The 18589-nt window shown below is 42.5% G+C and overlaps 1 protein-coding gene across 4 annotated transcripts in view; it reads right to left on the minus strand.

Moving 5' to 3' along the window:
• Positions 1 to 18589, minus strand: part of pla2g6 (phospholipase A2, group VI (cytosolic, calcium-independent)) — a 123371-nt gene that overhangs the window by 31697 nt on the left and 73085 nt on the right. For all 4 annotated transcript variants that reach the window (XM_067974560.1, XM_067974557.1, XM_067974559.1 and 1 more), the window contains 3 exons: positions 17143 to 17357; positions 11451 to 11666; positions 9724 to 9907 (listed from right to left, as the gene is read on the minus strand). In XM_067974560.1, the coding sequence (XP_067830661.1) occupies positions 9724 to 9907; positions 11451 to 11666; positions 17143 to 17357 (615 nt within the window). The remainder of the gene's footprint in view (positions 1 to 9723; positions 9908 to 11450; positions 11667 to 17142; positions 17358 to 18589) is intronic.

The following is an 18589-nucleotide window of genomic DNA, read 5'->3' on the forward strand; positions in this document are numbered from 1 at the left end:
CTCAGGTCCACGGGGACAGTGCTTCTCTTATCAAATGTGGACAGTTTCTTAATTACACAATAATTTTCGAAGAAGTAGTCCCAAGCAAACTTCATATTTGCAGATTCAGCAGGAGCGCAAAGCTCATTAAATGTGAAATCCCTCTCCAAGTTCAGTAACACAAACTGCTGGCAAGGGGAACTGATATAATCAAATCATTTCTGCAAGTAGACTAAACACCTGTCACATCCAATGCTTTGTTCTTAAATGTCGCCCCACGATGCTAGAAGCTTGGCTAAAATAGTTTGCCCTGCAATCAAAAAGTTGATCATTTCTACAGGCCTTCACCTTGGATCGCAGCAGGCAAAGAGCAGGCATTTCCTTTCTCTCCAAACTTTTTATGAAGGAATAAAAGGGGAACACAAGTTTTGTAAATAAAAAACACAGCGTTCCACTAACTCACTCTCAGGATTCAGTGCAACAACAATCTTGAGTTCAAGGATCGTGCTTTCCCATTCTAGTTTTTAGGCCCTTTGATTCACTGCTTCTTCAAAGATTTTAACAACTACCAAATTCTTTCATGAAGTATAATACGACAGGTCATTTTGAAATCCAGGCGATCATGACACAAAAAACATTGAGAAAGAGTCACAGTTTGGTATTTGCAGGAGTGGCTCCACAGCAGGTCATGAAGCATATTTACGACCATGTGCATCAAATCTCTATTGTTCATTTGCCCACTGTTGCTGGTTGACTTCTGCTATGACACTTCTTCTGCTGTTAACAATTTGTTGTCTTCGAAGTGTGTGAATCGGAGCTTCATAGCAGATTTCCAGATTGCAGTCTTTGGCTAAGTTTTCCCAGACATGTCAAGCCCATCGAAACTGGGCCTGTACAACCCGGACTTTGAATGTAAATCGTGTTGGTGCGCTGCAGCACTTCAGACTTTGACACTATCTTCATGTGAGATTGTACATGCTATGAGTGGAACCTTTCTAGCAGATGCCCAGATGATAATAAAGAGATCAACTTTTCAGCCGTATACACCCAGCGTTTTATCTTCAGCTTCAAGCCACAATGGTTCAAAATAAGTGACCATGTGCTGCACTGGCCTTTTTGATGAGGCTACTGAGTTTCCTGGTCTTACTACGCATTGCAACTGAGTAGATTGCCTCGGTAATTACAGATATCCATGGCATTTAGTTTTGTGTATCCATTGTGATCTTGGGTTGTTTGTAAAGTTGGCTAGGTAGATTGCAGCATAACCTATGTGTATTTCAAACTAATGGTCAACCAGCAATGCAAGACCAACCCGGCAAATACAAGATCACAAATCACACAATGCCTTATGTTAGTTTGAGCATTAGAACGCTGAGATTGAAGATGTCACCATCTGTCTGAAGCTCTAAGTAGATGTTCTTGTTCAAATCTGTTGAGGCTCGAGGTGAATATGGTGCCCTGTTTCACAACATTTGTCATGGTTATGGGGAACATGTCATATACATCACTCAGCAGCAATTTCTGTGCTCATCGTGTCACTGCGGAGTTGCCTGATTATTTGAAGTTATCGGGACAGCCAAGTTTGCTCAGCAGCTTCCAGAATCCTTCTCTAATAACTGTGACATCAATGAACCCCAAGTCCCAGAGTTATTGCTACTCCAGGCACTTTTGCATCTGATGGGTCATGGAGATCGTGTCAACTATCCTGTGAAATCAGATTCTCCTTCAGACTAAAAGTTGGTTTGATCTAATTTGACAAAATCTTCACATCAGTTGGAGACAAGGATGCCACATTAATTATTAGTCAGATTTTTCTCCCTTTCATTTATAAATGATAAAGTATCCCATCAAAACATGATGTTTTACAGTTTTGCTTGTTAATATGGCTTTATGCACTTCAGCAACAGTAAATGGTCCAGCAAGGTTTTCTCTCAATGCTGTTTGTCTGATCTCATCTATTGTTTCTTTGCCAACTTTGGACGTGTAGGCTGACAAACAAAGTACCCTGAAATACCTCACTGCACGTGGATAGATTCCGTTTAAACCAACAGTAGATAATGAAAATGCAGATCACAGACGCGAGGTTGATCCCTGGTGCCAAAGATTGGAGTTATGAGGAAAGACCGGATGAACTTGGGTTTTTCAGCATGGAACATGACATCTGAGAAGTGATCTGAAGAGGTATTAAAATGGGAAATGGAAATCCAGGACATTACTTTAAATTAAACTGCCAGAGTAGGATAAGGACTCAGGTTCAAATTAGTAAAAGCCAAATTTAGGACCGATATCAGAGAAATTCTTCCTCATAAAAAGAGTGATCAATTCAGGGAATGGATTTCCAGAGAGAAGCAGAGGCAAAATCTTGAAAGCATTTAAGAAACAATCAGATGCTGGTGTGAGAGGACATTGGAATTTTTCTGTATGGATTAATTAAGAATGCTCTCTTTAATCTGTAATTATCTTGAGATTCCCGTTGGAAAGTGCATCTATGCAGACATCAGGATTAGGCTCGTCACTGATCCATCCCACCAGCGATAAAAATGCTGACACTTGTGTCTCGGCTCACACATTAAAAATGACCACTTCAGTCAGGTACCGAAGGATGGCCAGCACCGTGGAACTGTACATTCGGGAAAGGAGGGAGAAAACTGGAAAGGCAATGATTAAAAAGACAGCCTGGGCTTGGGCAGCAGTATGGTGTTTCACTATTTGAGTGACTTCTGGTGCAACAACTTGGCCCTCTGCTGCGGTGTTTTCGATCATAAAGTTACTCATTGTCTTATGACTGAGACTCTGCTTTTTTTTAGTTTTTCCAAATTTCTGAATTGGCCTGTTGGAAGACCAGTTCTTGAGGTTTGTTTTGCTTTTCTTCACTTTCTTTTTGTTTTTGTTTTGCTATTTCTTTTGCTTTTCCATAGTAACTTAATTGTTCACAAACTTAATTTCAATTTTGAATGGCATTTCTTCAAATCCAGCTTTCTATTCTCCCAATTGCTCTGCATACACTTAAGAGTGATGTGCACAGTTCTGAAAGGTTATAATTATCAGGAATGATTGAACAGGGTGGGGCTCTGTTCTCCACAAAAGAGAACGCTGTAGGGTGACCTGATCGAGGTCTTTAAGATTATGAAAAGGTTTGATAGGGTAGACATAGAAGATGTTTCCACTTGTGGGAGACCAAAACTAGGGGCTATAAATATAAGATAGTCACTAATAAATCCAGTAAGGAATTCAGGAGATACTTCTTTACCCAGAGAGCGGTTAGAATGTGGAACTCGTTACCACAAGGAGTAGTTGAGGTGAAAAGCGTCGATGCATTTAAGGGGAAGCTAGATAAACACATGAGGGAGAAGAGAATAGGTTATGCTGATAGGGTTAGATGAAGAGGGGTGGGAGGAGGCTTGTATGGAGCATAAACACCAGCATGGTCGAGTTTGGCCGAATGGCCTATTTCTGTTCTGTACATTCTAAGTATTTTTTTTTGTTGACTTTTGATGCCATTTTTTGAAGTCACCCTCTTCCCTTGTCACCCTCCTTCCACCAACCACAGAATGTGTTACTGGTGGGATTATTCAACTTCATGCAACCAGGCATGTGATCCCTGTATTAGCTACACATTATTTACTTTGTTAAAAGCCCATGGTTCAATCTGAAACATGGATGATCAATGCTCCAGTGGCTGCGTCTGCTACTGTGAGCAAACAAAGGTTTCACTGGTGGAAGCCATCAGTGCAGGTATATAATGCATTTTTAAACAGTGCAGAGCAGTCCATTCAACAGAGAGGGAGCTTTCAGAGCTGGGAAGCCATTTTAAAATCCAGACTTTTGGCATCCATAACTCAAGTTAGAATTTTTCTAGACCTTCCAGTCTAAAACCAAACAAGTGGCAAACCCGTGCCATAATCCATCCTTTCCTGGGCTAGCAGCTTGTGGTACTCACCCAATGGAGCAAGGAAAATCAGATAGAGCAACACCCCCAGTGCTCAAACGCGCAACCTTGTGAGACCAACTACAAGCACCACAAAAAGCTACCAAGGAAATTAAGGCTTTGCAAAATTTTCTACTGCCTGCTGTGTCTGTGCAGAACTGAACCGTACAAATAGTGTAAATTTATACATCCGAGCCAGCTCTAGATCAGAAAGGACACAAACCCAAGTGCAAAACAAATGCCTCACGCCAAGATTTTTTGTAAGACCATAAATAATAATTACAACACAAAATCCTTCTTTCCAATCCACCCTGGGGCCAGCAAGGAAATGGTTTGAACAGTTCCTTCATTCCACAGTACCAAATCATTCCTCTTGAAAAAGCTCTCAGTAAAAAGATTAACGTGTGTTTTTCTTTTCTCCCCTCCCCTCCTCAAGGCAGTGACTCAAGCGACAGTACAGTTGCCCCGTGCAGTCCTGTACTTTGCTTGAATGTCCAATCTTCATGTACAAGCCAAGTACCTGCAGGATTATTGAGCCCGTTGGGCATCGCAGCCAAGACTGGCCCTCTCCTCACACAGGCACTTCCAGCAAGGGTCTGGGCACTGAGCAATGATCAGGAGCAAAAATCCTGGCTGATTTTTTTTCTTTTAAAAAGGCCAATTGTAGTATTCACCCTTCCCCCACACCCCCCCCCCCAGCCCCAAAGGACTAATTCAGCACAAATCGAATTTGGGACATTCTTGATCTGTACGGTTCAGGACCACATCACATGGTTCAGTATCTTAATGCACTATCAAGGGAGCTCAGGAATATATGCTTACATACATGAATGGTTTACCAAAGCATGGATCCACTTCTCCACTATTTAGCATTTTTTAAAAACTTAAAACATTTCCCCAGTACCGTTCACCAGAGAGGCAGACGGCCAACCTGCCACAGGGCCTCTGTCAATGACACTCTGTATATACAAGTAAACTTGGAAAGAGAGTAGACCAGTCAGCCCATAAACCCTCCCTCCTCTCACTTTCACAGTCCAGGCATGACGACTGCAATCATAGGCTTCCCAGCCCCTTTCCGAGCTTTCACCCTTCCTAACAACCATGTGAATCAAGCAAATTAATATCCCTTTTACATTTGAGGTTTTTTTTGCCTTTTGGCCACAGAAAGGATTTGGAAAAATGTTGTATTTAAATTTTGCTCTTAGAATCATAGAATGGTTACAGCACGGAAGGAGGCCATTCGGCCCAAAGTGCCTGCTCCGCCATTTCATAAGATCATGGCTGATCTGTGATCTAACTCCATATACCCGCCTTTGGCCCATATCCCTGAATACCTTTGATTGCCAAAAAGCTATCCATCTCAGATTTAAATTTAGCAATTGAGCTAGTATCAATTGCCGTTTGCGGAAGAGAGTTCCAAACTTCTACCACCCTTTGTGTGTAGAAATGTTTTCTAATCTCGCTCCTGAAAGGTCTGGCTCTAATTTTTAGACTGTGCCCCCTACTCCTAGAATCCCCAACCAGCAGAAATAGTTTCTCTCTATCCACCCTATCCGTTCCCCTTAATATCTGATAAACTTCAATCAGATCACCCCTTAACCTTCGAAACTCGAGAGAATACAACCCCAATTTGTGTAATCTCTCCCCGTAACTTAACCCTTGAAGTCCGGGTATCATTCTAGTAAACCTACACTGCACTCCCTCCAAGGCCAACATGTCCTTCCGAAGGTGCGGTGCCCAGAACTGCTCACAGTACTCCGGGTGCGGTCTAACCAGGGTTTTGTATAGTTGCAGCATAACTTCTGCCCCCTTGTACTCTAGTCCTCCAGATATAAAGGCCAGCATTCCATTAGCCTTATTGATTATTTTCTGCACCTGTTCATGACCTGTTACTCTCATTCCCCTGCTCTTTCCCCATAGCCCTACAAATTTTTTCCCTTCAAGTATTTATCCAAATCCTTTTTGAAAACATGATTGAATCTCCTTTCACCACCCTTTCAGGCAGCGCATTTCAGATCATAACTACTCGCTGCATAAAAAAGTTTTTCCTCATGTCGTCTTCGGTTCTTTTGCCAATCACCTTAAATCTGTGTCCTCTGGTACTGGAACCTTCTGCCAATGGGAACAGTTTCTCTTTATTTACTTTATCTAAACTCTTCATGATTTTGAACACTTGTATCAAATCTCCTCTTAACCTTCTCAAATCTCTTAACCTTCTAGGTGGTCTTGTTTCATCGGCTCAAATTGCTCCCACTACCATCGCCAGCAAAAAACCTGTGAGTACTAGTTTTTCACCTTGGTGTCATACAGCTCAAAATGTTTCTATCAAGACTCAACTGTGTTTCTCACAGTTTAAGAGGACATTTGATACACCATCATGATGTTTTGCTGAAATCCTGGGGACAACAGTGCATTCATGTGAAGTACTTTTAGTCTCAAACAGTTACCGTACATGTTGCTGATACATAAAGTTTTTCAGGGTACTGGAAAATTTGACCTCAGAATTCACAGCGAGTAAAAAATATACACATTGGCCTGGCACAGAAGCTCAGCAAGAACCCGGCTTAAGCTCAACCTGGATAATGTGCCAGTTGCGGAAAGTGTGCGAAAAGTAGGGAAAAATAAGCAGCACTGCAAAAAGCTCTACTGGGCAATTTCACCAGGAGTGCACAGCTGTGGCGATACTAGCACGGGAAATAGAAAAGTTGTGAAGTTCTGGGAGCGTGAAGTTGGGGGGGGGCAGAGGGAGCAGGTGCACTGCTAGGAAGGCAGCGAGAGTTCTTCACTGTATCTAACCTATGTTGTATCTGACCTGAGAGCACAAGACGTCATCTCTGGCTGTAGAGAGAGATAAAAATGTTCCATTTCTCAGCACTGTCACCCTTCACCTTTAGAAGCACAAAAACAAATATTCGTTAAAAAAAAATACACTCACACACGCCTTAATTCACCACAGGTGCTAAAAGCTCCAAATTAAATTGCCACTCGTAAAATTTCTGATCGATACCCAGCTCATATTATTCCAATCTCCTCTCACGGATTTTCTCTCTTCCTCTCCTGAAGGTCCTGGTTCATGTTGGACCACATTTAAATGGGACCAAGCATCCTCCAGAACCACGCCGAAGTGACTGTGAAGGACAACTCAGCAGAGCCCACTCCTATCCTCATGCATGCACTTTCCAGCAGGTGTCACTGGATCTGGAGCAGGAATCCTGGCAGATATTACCCGCCTTTCACCCATGGAACACCAATGTCAATTGCTTCACTGGCTCAGCTAACTCAGCATAGTCTGGGGAGTTGGACGTCAGTCTAGAAGCAAGATTTTAAAACTGCCAGTTCCGGAACTACATCTAGAAAAGAGCTACAGGGGTGGTGAAAGTCGTTTAGAGACACTTTAAGAATGAAATGTTACTTGTTTTGACTGGAGCGATACCTTCATGAAGGCCACAAAGGGTAGTGCAAATCTGGAACTCTCTCCCCAGAAAGCTGTTGAGGCTGGGGGTCAATTGAAAATTTCAAAACTGAGATTGATAGATTTTTGTTATGCAAGGGTATTAAGGGTTATGGACCCAAGGCAAGTAGATGGAGTTAAGATGTAGATCAGCCATGATTTAATTGAATGGCTATATAAGCTCGAGGGGCTGAATGGCCTACTCCTGTTCCTATGCCATAAAAGAGGAACTGAGGATGGCAAAACAGTTACCACAGGCTTTACTGCACACAAAGGATTCAAATTTTCTTTCTCTTAGATAACAGCTATTAAACTTGAGTCCACAAATGTTAAAAGGTAGAACCTATATTGACTTATCTTTATAGATAACACATGGTCCGTGTGATCTCCTGGTTTCAATCGCCTGAGAGAGTCGTAGAGGAATTTTACAGAGTATTTTTTCCCTTATTGGGCCTGGGCTTTTTCTGTTTCTTGCCTCTGCCAGGAGATTACATGGTGGGTGTGAGTGTGGGGGGGATGTGGGGAGTGTGGGGGGGGGTGGGGGAGGGAAGAAGTATTTAGTCATGATGTTCCTAACATCATGGTGTGGGGCAGGCTTAATAGACCAGCTGGTCTTTTCCTGCCTGTTAATTTTGTATGTTCGATATCACACAGTTTCTCAGACATTGGTTATATTTCCCACTTTTTTCTTTAATTCTTCAACCCTCCTCCTCACTCTCGCACACACGTGCACACGTTCCCCTTGTACTTTTTTTTTAAAGTGAATATACACCTTCCTGCACTCTTCTCAACTTAACTGTAATCCACAGAAGTCAACCAAGTCCCTTTATAGTTGGTTCTGTCCCATTCAAAATACCTTTACTTGGTAAGGTACACTATGTATGGGAGTTTACAGGGGGTATACCTACCATTAAGTCTAACGCAGCCAAATTAACCGCTTCAAAATGGCTGCCAGGCAATGGGTCAGTTCCTGACAATCACTTCCAACGGTCTGGCAATTCACCTTCCACAGGCTGAATCCACAACTACAAATTTCACCAAAAAAAAAAATCACCCTTCCTCAGTCGCAAGGCTATAGCTGAAAGAATAATCCAACAAAAAAAAGCTTAGCTGTTCCCCATTGTGCACTCTGTTTATACAAGATACATGGGAAATAAGTGTTCAAGATGGGAATTTTAGTTTTATAATAAAATTCACCACAAGGTGGTTGAACTGAGGATTGCTGCTCCCCATTAATTTGTGTGATCCATTGTTCACCTTTTCATATATGACTGACCACCACTAGCAGTAGCAAGGATAAAAGTACCGTAAACTGTTTAATTGCACACCATAATCATTTTACAGGGACAGGAGTTGTGTGCGTGGCAACTGAACTTGAGGTCGTGAATCTACCCCTGCCAGAATACACTGTGTAATTAGACATATTTCTGTGATAATTATATTCTCGTGGGCCAGGTACCTCCGCAAGTAACCCCAAATTATCACTATGTGAAAATAATAGGTTCTGCAGTACTTAATTCATTCTGATGCCAAATACGACGTTTGTCCACAGGTGATTCATGGCACAGCTCCATATAAAAGCAGTTTGGATAGGCTGCCAAATTCACCGTCAGTAAACATGTGTACCAAACATCTTGCTGCTTCCACTTTCTGTACAGCAGATCACATGTGTGACACCTCCACAAAGCATCTGGGATGTAGTCCTGGTCTCAATGTTAGAACACTACGATAAATTTCACAATAGACTGAAGTGCAAATTAAAAGGTTTTTCTTCCCTTGGAGAGAGTGCAGGGGAGATTTACCAGAATGGTACCAGGGATAAGGGACTTCAGTTATGTGGAGAGACTAGAGAAGCTGGGATTGTTCTCCTTAGAGTAGAGAAGGTTAAGGGAAGATTTAATAGAGGTGTTCAAAATCATGAAGGGTTTTGATAGAGTAAATAGGAGAAACGGTTTCCACTGGCAGGAGGGTCGGTAACCAGAGGCCACACAGATTTAAGGTAATTGGCAAAAGAACCGGGGGTGGCGGGGAGATGAGGAGAATTTTTTTATGCAGTGAGTTATGATGATCTGGAATGCGCTGCCTGAAAGGGTGGTGGAAGCAGATTCAATAGTAACTTTCAAAAGGGAATTGGATAAATACTTGAAAGTGAAAAATGTGCAGGACTATGGGGAAAGAGCAGGGGAGTGGGACTAATTGGATAGCTCTTTCAAAGAGCCAGCATAGGCACGATGGGCCGAAAGGCCTCCTTCTGTGCTCTATGATCCCTTTTATCAAACAGAATGTTAAAACAAAACACTGAAGAATTTGAAAGGCACAACGAACCACAAAAGTCCCAAGGGTGATTCTAGCATTTGGACCGTACCTCAATCAACAGGCAATTAGACTGACGAGCCGCATAGTGAAAGACTGTTTCCCCATTCTTATCTGCAATGTCCAAGCGAGCTCCACATCCTTCCACGAGCTCACGAATGCAGTCAATATCCTCCTTCTTGCAAGCAAGGTGTAGAGGGGTGATACCCTCTTCGCTCTCCGTATCATTGATGCAGCTGTACACAGAATCGCATATTAATCCCATGAGTAATACAATTATGCATATCAAAAATTGTGCATCAGTAATACTGCATTAAGCCAACTGATCCAAGCTAACCATGTGACATCAGGACCAGATCCCATCATTGGTGACACCACCCCATGTGACACCACAGACCAGTCTGAACCATGGAAAAATAAATCTGGTCATCAGTTTTATTTTCCTACTTTTACATTTAGCCAATTTTATGTAAAAAAAAAGTTTTACAGCTATTTGTTTTTAAAAGAAAAATTTCTTCTGCATGAGCAAGTTCTGACTCCCTCACCCTCTCTGCTCTGCCCAATCCAAATCTTCTCTCTCGCCCAGGAACAGCAACACATCTGCTCAGCTGCCATGACTGATGGGGCCTCTCTGCCCTTTCCAACCCACTCAATTTCCCTAAGAACGTAAGAAATAGGAACGGGAGTAGGCCATACGGCCCCCTGAGCCTGCTCCGCCATTCAATAAGATCATGGCTGATCTTCGACCTCAACTCCACTTTCCCACCCAATCCCCATATCCCTTGATTCCCTTAGTGTCCAAAAATCTATCGCTCTCAGTCTTCAATATACTCAATGACTGATCCCTGGTCCCTGTTGCTTCAGCAACTGCACGGAGATTCCTCAAGCTTTCTTTTGAGAGCTGCACATTTTCCCAGCTCTCCCCCCCCTTTTCTCAGTCTCCCTACATCACACAACAGGCTGCAGACCCTACCTTGACCAAGAGGGTAGGCATCAAACTGGCTCCCAATGTCTCAGTTAATACTTAAGCATCACACAGAATAACTCTGAATCTCAGCCTCCCCCACTCGCCATCTCTCACTATCCAATAGGTAGCTAATTTTTGGATCACCCAGAGTGGTACCACCATCGACACCAGATAATTCCAGTCTCCTAAAGTGGTTGCCAGGCCTTTTTAAAACTCTCTTTCCTTTTACCTACTCCTTTCCTTGAACTTTATTTTATTGTCCCGTCTTCCTCCCATACTTTCAGGATACCTCCTAATTTACTTCTCATCTTCTCTATTACTCTTTACCTCTCTAGCCTGACTAGCATGGTGTGTAAAGTGTCCTTTTTCTCAAGGTAACCTTTCCTGTTGATCAAGGTGAAGCTTCAGTTCTGGGAAAACAAACATTTTCCATCGAATGTCAGCATCTAGCATTCACGTGCACCATGGGATCGATTTAAGGCAAAACTCCTCTACTCTGACCTATATCCCTCGACCTCAGAAGAACACCCCTACTCCTCCACTGTGACATTTCCATTTCCCACATCAACCTTGTGAGCTCTCAGACAAACTGCTGAATTTCAGGTTGGGTTGTGCTGGGGCTCACATTCACTTGGCACTAGGAGCCTGACAGTACGAGTGCAGTATTAACCCACTCAGTAACTGCAGAGAGTCATCATTCATCACTTATAGCACAATTTGAAGCTTTAGATCACTGGATATATAGGAAGCACAGGGGGGCCGTTTACATTGCAAACACCTCCCTCTACACCCTTCAAACACAAATCCATTACCACATAATGTGATTGTGGCGGAAGCTCGTCTTCATGCCCATCTCTACAGCTACATGTGCCAAGGGCCAGTTTGGGTGGCTTCGCAAACAGTCGGTCAGCTGCTGCACAGTGTCGACCCTCAGCGAGTCTGGCGAGACCTCGTAGAACGGCCTCATTTTCGTTGCGAACTGTAAGAACACTGTTCTTGCCTCCACCTCAGAGCTCACCTGGAACAACCTGTAAAGACACAAGACACCAAAAATAAATACTTCCTAATGACCGCTTGCTCCTTTACTTCAATCTTTCCTCCAAATTTGGACCGGCAGTAATTTTGCAGCAATAGTCCATTCACTTCAATAGCCATTTTCTGACTCAGAAGTTTAGACTGCAGCTTTTGAAAGCTCATTATTGTGTACTGGTAGCACAGAGCCACTTTTAAAAGGAGCTCAAGGCATTCACACTTTCACCCCCTGCTGGTAAAATTGTCCTATTTATACCGCAGAACAGGGAAGGAGAATGCAGTGGCCAAAAAAACTTGATTGCTGCCAGCCCAAATGACTCCTGGCACTGCTTCATAACACAAGTGAAGCTGTTTTATGCACACTAACAGATCTATGGGATTATTAGGAAAAAAATAAGAGCGCACGGAATTGGAGCTAACTTTGTGACATGGGTCGGTAAATGGTTGGGAGGTATGTGACAGAGGGTAGGGATAAAGGGTTCATTCTCTGACGTTCATTCTCTGACTGGTAGGATATGACAAGTGGTGTTTCCCAGGAATCTGTACTCCGGCTTCAGCTTTTCACCATACATATCAATGTCAAAAAGTAATCAAAAAGACTAATGGAATGTTAACGCTTATCTTAAGAGGGTTGGAACATTGTCCTTCCACTGGTAAGCTCAAGGAACAGCACCTCATCTTTCGTTTAGGCACTTTACAACCTTCCGGACTCAACATTGATTTCAATAACTTCAGATCATAACCACTGCTCCCATTTGTTCGGTCAGCTGGTGCTGGTAATGGTTCTGCTATTGCCACTTACAGCTCCTCCTGATCAATCTTTAGTTTCTTAACCTGACCCATTACCACCCTCCTTGCCTTGCACCATCATCCCTTTTGTCATTTAATCACTCGTGCCCTCTATCCTATCACAGACCTTCCCTTTTGTTCTTTCCTCCCCCCTTTCCCTGGTTCTGTACTTGCTCAAAAACTTTAACTCTTTTAACATCTTCCAGTTCTGATGAAAGGTCTTTGACCTGAAACATTAACTCTGTTTCTTTCTCCACAGATGCTGCCTGACTTGCTGAGCTTCTCCAGCATTTTCTGTTTTTATTGTCCTTCCACTTCTGGGATCTGGGCTTGAATCCAGCTCATAGAGATACTACTAAGGTCTTATTTCTGATGACTAAATGGATCCTACATGGAACAAATCTGAAGGAGGAACTGAAGCTTCAGTCGTATAATGCCTTCGTCAGACCCCACCTGGAGTACTGAGTTGTTTTGGGCACCGTACCTCAGAAAAGGGTACAGCACAGATTCACCAGAATGATACCAGGCCTTAAAGAGTCAAATTCTGAAGACAGGGTGCATAAGCTTCACTTGTATTCCCTGGAGGTTTTAGAAGGTTGAGGGGTGATCTATTAGCATGATAAAAGGATTCAATCGGATAATCCAGAACAAAGGAGCACAATCTTGAAATTAGAGCTAGGTCATTTACGATTGAAATCAGGAAGCACTTTTTAAACACATCGGGCAGTGGTAGTTTAGAACTCTCTCCCCCAAAAGGTTGTGGATGCTGGGGGACAACTGGAGCTTTCAAGACTGAGATCGATAGATTTTTGTTGCATAAGGATATCAAGAGATATGGAACAAAGGTGGGTTAGAAGGAGTTGAGGTAAAGATCAGCCAAGATCTCATTGAAAGGCTAAACAGTCTTACAGGCTTGAATGACATACTCCTGTTCCGATGCTTCGAGTATTCTAAATGTAACACCAGCCCACAATACAAAATACAGTAAAGATTTTTTCCCCAAAAGAAACATTACCATTCCACTTCTGGGATTTGGGCTTGAATCCAGCTCAAATAGACAAGACGAAGATCTTATTTCTTATATGGATCCTACATGAAACAAGTCCAAAGGAACTGCAATGACGTAAGTTTTGTCCTTCAGATGAAATGTTAAAACAATGTTGAAGATTCATGCCATTATGCAAAGAGGATCAAGGAGTTATTTCCACATCCTTTTGTACTGAAGCAATTGGATATATTAGAAGAACCTTTAAGCTATTAAGTGTTCCATAAGGCAGGGGTGTCCATGTTTTGTCTTTGTAGACTGTGTACCGTCTTTCAGATGAGACATTAAACCGAGGCCCTGTCTGCCCTCTCAGGTGGATGTAAAAGGTCCCTTGGCACTATTTCGAAGAAGAGCAGGTGAGTTCTCCCCGGTATCTTGGCCAATATTTATCCCTCAACCAACATCATTAAAACATTATCTGGTCATTGTCATATTGCTGTGCATAAATTGGCTGCTGTATTTCCTACATTACAACAGTGATGACACTACAAAAAGTACTTCATTGGCTGTTAAGCGTTTTGGGACATCCTGAGGTCATGAAAGGTGCTTTATAAATGCAAGTCCTTCTTACTTTAATGGCAGTTGAATCATGTGCTGCTTGGGTACCAGTCTGATGTTATACAGCAGGTACTGTATTAGCATCATAGATAACAATTGGGAGTGGAGAGGTAGCAGGTCTAGGACTGATTTTGAAAGTGTGGTTTCTGAAAATGTAATTCTGCTAGTGTCATTAACAAGAGAAAAATAGGCCTGAGGCCGTTTTCATCAAGAGAAATTTCAGTCCTCTATAGGTTTTTCTACCACTAATATATATGCAGCAAAAATATTCAAGTACTGTATTGTCAATACTGAACTAAAAGCGTTTAAAAATTCACAAAGCTTTGCAATAGTGCATCCACACTGGTGTCAACCCATTGCAACCTATAACAAACTACAACACTGTGCAGCCAGCTATACCAGACCTGGGCGTAATCCAGACTGACTCTGGCAGCCTGGCATTTTTAAGTGTTGCATTTCCCAATGCTAATATCTCTTGCTAAAAATCAGCAAAAAAAAACACACACACTCACCAATATGTCAAATAAACTTTTTTTTAAGGCTATTTTGAACTTGTTAGGGGAACTAATGTCTATAAGTGCTCCAAAAAACAATTCCATTCTGGTACAAAGAAGAGCAGGAGTGACATGACGTGAGAGGCAGGAAGTCTTTCATTACCACATGGGCCCAAAGTTCCTCTTTTAACAACAAAAGGGGGGAAAACCTGTTTTTCTCCATAATTAATGATTCACTAACAAAATGGTAGGAACAAAGTGGCTTTTGAAAGTCCAGCTTCTGAAAATGTAATGCTGGTGAGTCATTAACAAGAGAAAAACAGGCCTGTGGCCTTTATCGTCAAGAGATGTTTCAGTCCTCTATAGGTTTTTCTACCACTAATATATATGCAGCAAAAATATTCAAGTACTGTATTGTCAATATTGAACTAAAAGTGTTTTTAAAAATTCACAAAGCTTTGCGTAATGCATTTTGCATAATGCAGCCATTTTCCAAGATTAAAAAAAATCTGTCATCTTATTAAAGAATTTGAACAGCTGTGTGTACTGCCCATCAGAGGGTGGCGCTATCTGCAGATGTAATACTGAAGCTACTGCCTCAGGACAATGCACAAGATGTCGATCTACATCAGGAGTGCTCACCAAATTCAACTGATGGTCCACTGACCATAAACTCACCAGATAAATACAAAAGGGTGAAGTGAAATTGTTAATGTGTTTATATGAAATTCTTGTGTCCATTATTTTATCGAGGGCGTTAATCCGATCAAATTAATGACAGAATTTCAAATCGATGCACGTTCATTAATAAGTTCAAGTAGCACCATTTCAACTCAAAATTCTTCAAAATGTAATTATGCCAGATTTCTTTCTCTTTTTAGTTATTCGAATATTAAGTTTAATAAAGATATTTATTCTTGAAATGTTTGAACAACAACAACAACTTGCATTTATATAGCGCCTTTAACATAGTAAAACGTCCCAAGGGGCTCCACAGGAGTGTTATTGAAACTTTTTCGTTAGAGCTAGTTTTATATGGTGCAACGGTTCACTTTTTCTCTTCCACAATTAGGTAAAATTTACCAAAAAATCTCTTCAAATGTGGCAGATTTTATGAATTAATCCTTTACCAATCTGAACAAAAAACAAAATACTGGAAATCTGAAACAAGAACATAAAATGCTAGGAAAAATTAGCAGGTCAGGCAACATCTGTGGAGAGAACAGACAAGTTGAGAGCTCGGGTATGGACTCTTCATCAGATCAGTTCTGATGAAAGGACCATACCTGAAACGCCAACTTGTCTGCTCGCTCCACAGATGTTGCCTGACTTGCTGAATACTTCCAGCATTTTCTGTTTTTGTTTCAGATTTCCAGATTAGTAAAGGATTAATTCACATAATTCATAGCAGGCAACAGTTAAACTGCATTAATGCACTTCTTCCTCGTAGCGATTCCCTCCCCCCTTCCTCTTTTTCCATTTCTTCCCACATGTTTGTGGGCTGTGAAGACGACGAAAGGACCAACAGGACTATTGGTGCCAGCCTTCGCTCAGTGTAACACTCGCACCTCATGGGTTCAACTCCTGCTCCAGACACTTGAGCACATAATCCAGGCAGGCACTCCCAGTGCAGTACTGAGGGAGCGCTGCACTGTCGGAGCTGCTGCCTTTCGGATGAGTCATTAAACCGAGGCCTCGTCTGCCCTCTCAGGTGGATGTAAAAAATTCCACGGCACTATTTTGAAGAAGAGCAGGGGAGTTCTCCCCAGTGTCCTGGCCAATATTTGTCCTTCAACCAACATCACTAAACACACATGACCTGTGCACAAATTGGCTGCCACGTTTTCCTACACTACAACAGTGACTACACTTCAAAAGTACTTTGTTGGCTGTAAAACGCTTTGGGACGTCCTGAGGTCGTGAAAGGTGCTATATAAATGCAAGTTCTTTCTATACACAGAAGTACATTACACAGATTTTACAGCATAGAAACAGGCATTCGGCCTAACTGATCCATGCTGTGTTTATGCTCCACACAAGCCTCCTCCCACTCTACTTCATCTAACCCTATCAGCACAACCTTCTATTCCTTTCTCCCTCATGTAATTATCTCGTTTCCCCTTAAATACAACTATGCTATTCGCTTCAACTATTCCGTGTGGTCTGTCTGTATCTCTACATGCGTAACTGTTCTGAAAGCTCTCTACTAAAACTAGACACCCTATAGTTTATGCTGCATCTGTGGTACGATACAGGGATTTCCCACATGAGTCTCCTGCTAAATGCAGGAGTGGTAGGACTGAAATGTGACTAGGCTTCCAACTTACATAATAATACGGATTTTGACAGAGATCCCAATCAGCAGGCCATACACATGCAACAGAAAATACATCCTCCCCAAGGGGTACTTTTGGATTCTCTTGTTCCGGTGCTGAACTGCAAGCAACCATAAGCACAAGAGCAACCTAGGATGACACACCATCAGGAATTCACCATGTAGGAGAACCATACTCACAAACTTGTGTCCTGGAATCTTTGCAGCTCAGCATTTCTCCACACCACTGGGCTGCCTCCAAAAATTCTCACCTGAAAGCATTCTGAGGTATGTTTGGGTTGATAAGCAAGCAGTCCCAGGATTGTACTGTTCGATAGAGCACAACTCGGCCATCTTCCATAACTCTACTGTGCGGCACATACTCAGACAGCGGGACCTCCCGCACGCGGTAAGGGTTGGCGAAAAGGTTGGTCACAGTATTCAGTGTCTCTACCAAACGGCCGAGGAACTGCATTCCTACAACTACCTGCAGAAACAGGAAGGGGGGGGGGGGGGGGGGGGGGGGGAGTAGAAAATCGGTTATCAATTTTCTTTTCATTCTTGATTTAAAGACGTACTATAGGGCTCCCATAAAGAAAGACTTGCATTTATACAGCACCCTTCACGACCTCTGGATGTCCCAAAGCACTTTACAGCCAATGAAGTACTTTTGAAGTGTACTGTTGTAATGTAGAAAAAGCTGCAGTCAATTTGTGCACAGAAAGGTCCCACAAACAGCAATGTTATAATGAGCAGATAATCTGTTTAGTGATAAATATTGGCCAGGATACCAGGGAGAGCTCCCCTGCTCTTCTTCGAATAGCGTCATGGGATCTTTTACATCCACTTGAGAGGGCAGACGGGACCTCATCCGAAAGATGGCACCTCCGAAAGTGCAGCGCTCCCTCAGTATGGCACTGGGAGTGTCAGCCTAGATTATGTGCTCAAGTCTCTGGAGTCGGGCTCAAACCCATGACCTTCTGACTCAGAGGCGAGAGGGCTACCCACTGAGCCACTGCTGACACCTAAAAATGGGAAGCCACTGAGCAGCAGAGCCATTCCAGCCAGGAAGGTTGTGGATTTGATTCCCAGTTGGTGCTGCGATAGCCAATTGCTGCTCAGGCACCAATTGGTATGCTTCACTGTCACACGTGAATAATCCCATTTGGGGGATCCGTGCAATTGTACCCCAGTACGAGTCGTTTTCTTCGGAAAAGAGAGAACGCAAACCAGGAAAACAGGGAAGAATATGTCATTTTACTTACTGATGTCCTGCTAGGGGAATTTAAAAAGAATGTTTTTTTTTGTGTGGACCAGATTTCTTCCCCTTTTTCATGGTTTCCCCACATCATCTGCAACCAAAAGGTTGAGCTCGCAGACCAGCTGTTAGGTGAGCGAGAGGAGCCAAGAGGCAGCTCACTCATCCTTCTGATTCTGCCTCCTCGCTGTGCGTAAATGTTTGGTTTGCACTCAAAAATGAGAAAAAAGAGAGGGAGAGAAATAAAAGGAGAGATGAAAGAGGAAAATAGAAAAATGGAAAGAGAACAAGATGCAGAAAGAGATAAAACACTCAAGTAGCATAATCCATTAAGGAATTCAGGAGAACCTTCTTTACCCAGAGAGTGGTGAGAATGTGGAACTTGCCTCCACATGGAGTGGTGGAGGCAAATAGCATAGATGCATTTAAGAGGAAGCTAGATAAGTACATGATGGAGAAAG

This window comes from Heptranchias perlo, chromosome 40 (assembly GCF_035084215.1).
Source record: "Heptranchias perlo isolate sHepPer1 chromosome 40, sHepPer1.hap1, whole genome shotgun sequence".
Classification (NCBI taxonomy): domain Eukaryota; kingdom Metazoa; phylum Chordata; class Chondrichthyes; order Hexanchiformes; family Hexanchidae; genus Heptranchias; species Heptranchias perlo.